Source organism: Trypanosoma equiperdum, assembly GCF_001457755.1.
Source record: "Trypanosoma equiperdum strain OVI genome assembly, contig: ctg_221, whole genome shotgun sequence".
Classification (NCBI taxonomy): domain Eukaryota; phylum Euglenozoa; class Kinetoplastea; order Trypanosomatida; family Trypanosomatidae; genus Trypanosoma; species Trypanosoma equiperdum.
This window is the reverse complement of record NW_027124112.1, coordinates 2,844-4,240: the sequence shown is the minus strand read 5'-3', so window position 1 is coordinate 4,240 and position 1,397 is coordinate 2,844. Positions and strand designations below refer to the sequence as shown.

At 48.2% G+C, this 1,397-nt stretch overlaps 1 pseudogene across 1 annotated transcript; it reads right to left on the bottom strand.

Annotated features, from left to right (window-relative positions):
• Positions 1-79: 79 nt before the first annotated feature.
• Positions 80-1,180, bottom strand: TEOVI_000071200:pseudogene (annotated as a pseudogene). Its single transcript is given in 3 exon segments — positions 80-118; positions 120-503; positions 506-1,180. Coding segments are annotated over 3 exon segments (1,098 nt in total).
• Positions 1,181-1,397: the final 217 nt, after the last annotated feature.

Here is a 1,397-nt window from a genome sequence, read left to right as displayed (position 1 = left end):
TGTAGTGCTATCCCATTTGCAGTTATTGTCTGCTGTACAGGCTGTGTTTGTTTTGTGATTGTCGCAGGCGTCACTTTTTTTCTGCCGATGGCTTGGCAGCTTGCGCGGTTTTATGACCCTGCCAGCTGGGCTGTTATTGTTTCGTTCATTTGCTTCATTTCTGCGTTTTCTTGTGTTATTAGTAGACTGTGCTTGACCTCTTCCGCGTTTCGCTTGACGGCGTTTTTTAGGTTTACATTCCAGGGAATGGTTATTTTGCTGTTTTTTAAATCCTCGTCCTTGTATTGAACACACTGCCCTCCGTTGATACTGACCCGTCCGCCGCAGCCAGCGTAGGCGCCGCCTGTGCTTCCGACTTTTCCCAGGATGTGTTTGGCTGTTTTGATGGTTGTTACTTTGTCCGGTTTGATTAAGGTCCGCAGACCGGCCCAGGCTGCTGCTACAGATTCGTGACTGAGGGTTGTTGCCGTGCCTTATTTTGCGCATTTGGTCTTAAGTTTTCTGCCTCTGCTGCACCGCCAGTGCCGGGGTCCCACCCTGTGCTCGTTACTGCAGTGTGAAAGTGGCCACCGCATGCCTTTTTTGTGGGTTGACTGGTACAGTCATAGGCCCAAAGGCACAGCAGGTCTAGCAGCAGGGTGTTTCCAGCCTCTGATTGTGCTGGGCTTGCCTGGTTAGAGCACGCTGTTTCGCGACTGCCACCTGCGTGGATCTTTCCTGTCGTTAAAGGTTGCTGTTTGCCGCACAAATATTTGTTAATGAGCTGGTCTACGGTATCCGGGATTGTGTAAGATGGGGCCTTCTGCTCGTAGATTGCTTTTGGTCTTGAAGCTAACTCTTCAAATTTGGCTCTTAGCTGTGGCGTGATCGTTTTGTGGGTCCAGCTCTCGATTGTGCTTTTGTGCTCGGTGATCTGCTTCTTACTTGGTTGCCAATATTCATAGTAGTCACTGCTCCCGTTTAGTGCTTGTTGCTGTGGCTTTCCTAATTGTTCCCATGGTTTTGCCTCGTCAACCGCCGCTGCGATGGTGTTGTCTGCAAGTGTGAGGTTGAGCGCACCTATGTAAGCCGCTTCTGCCTTGTCAATTTGTGGAGCCAATGCGGTTTTAATGCCCGCGGTTTCCATGTTTACAAATTGGTATACCGCTCTGAACTCCAGCGCGTTATCGTCAGCTGTCGTTTCTGGTGACACATTGTTTGTTTCCAAGAAAAGTGCGACCACTAATGCATTAGTTTAGCCGTTTATCGAAGAACATTCTTCTGATATATTGTAAAAATATGAAAAAGGGGCGGTTTGTACACTGTTTTCTTGCAGGATTTTGACTGACTAAATTGTGTCTTCGAAACTTTGACAGCTGATTCTCCACCGTCGTTTTGTTTTTGGCTGCTATGGAGTG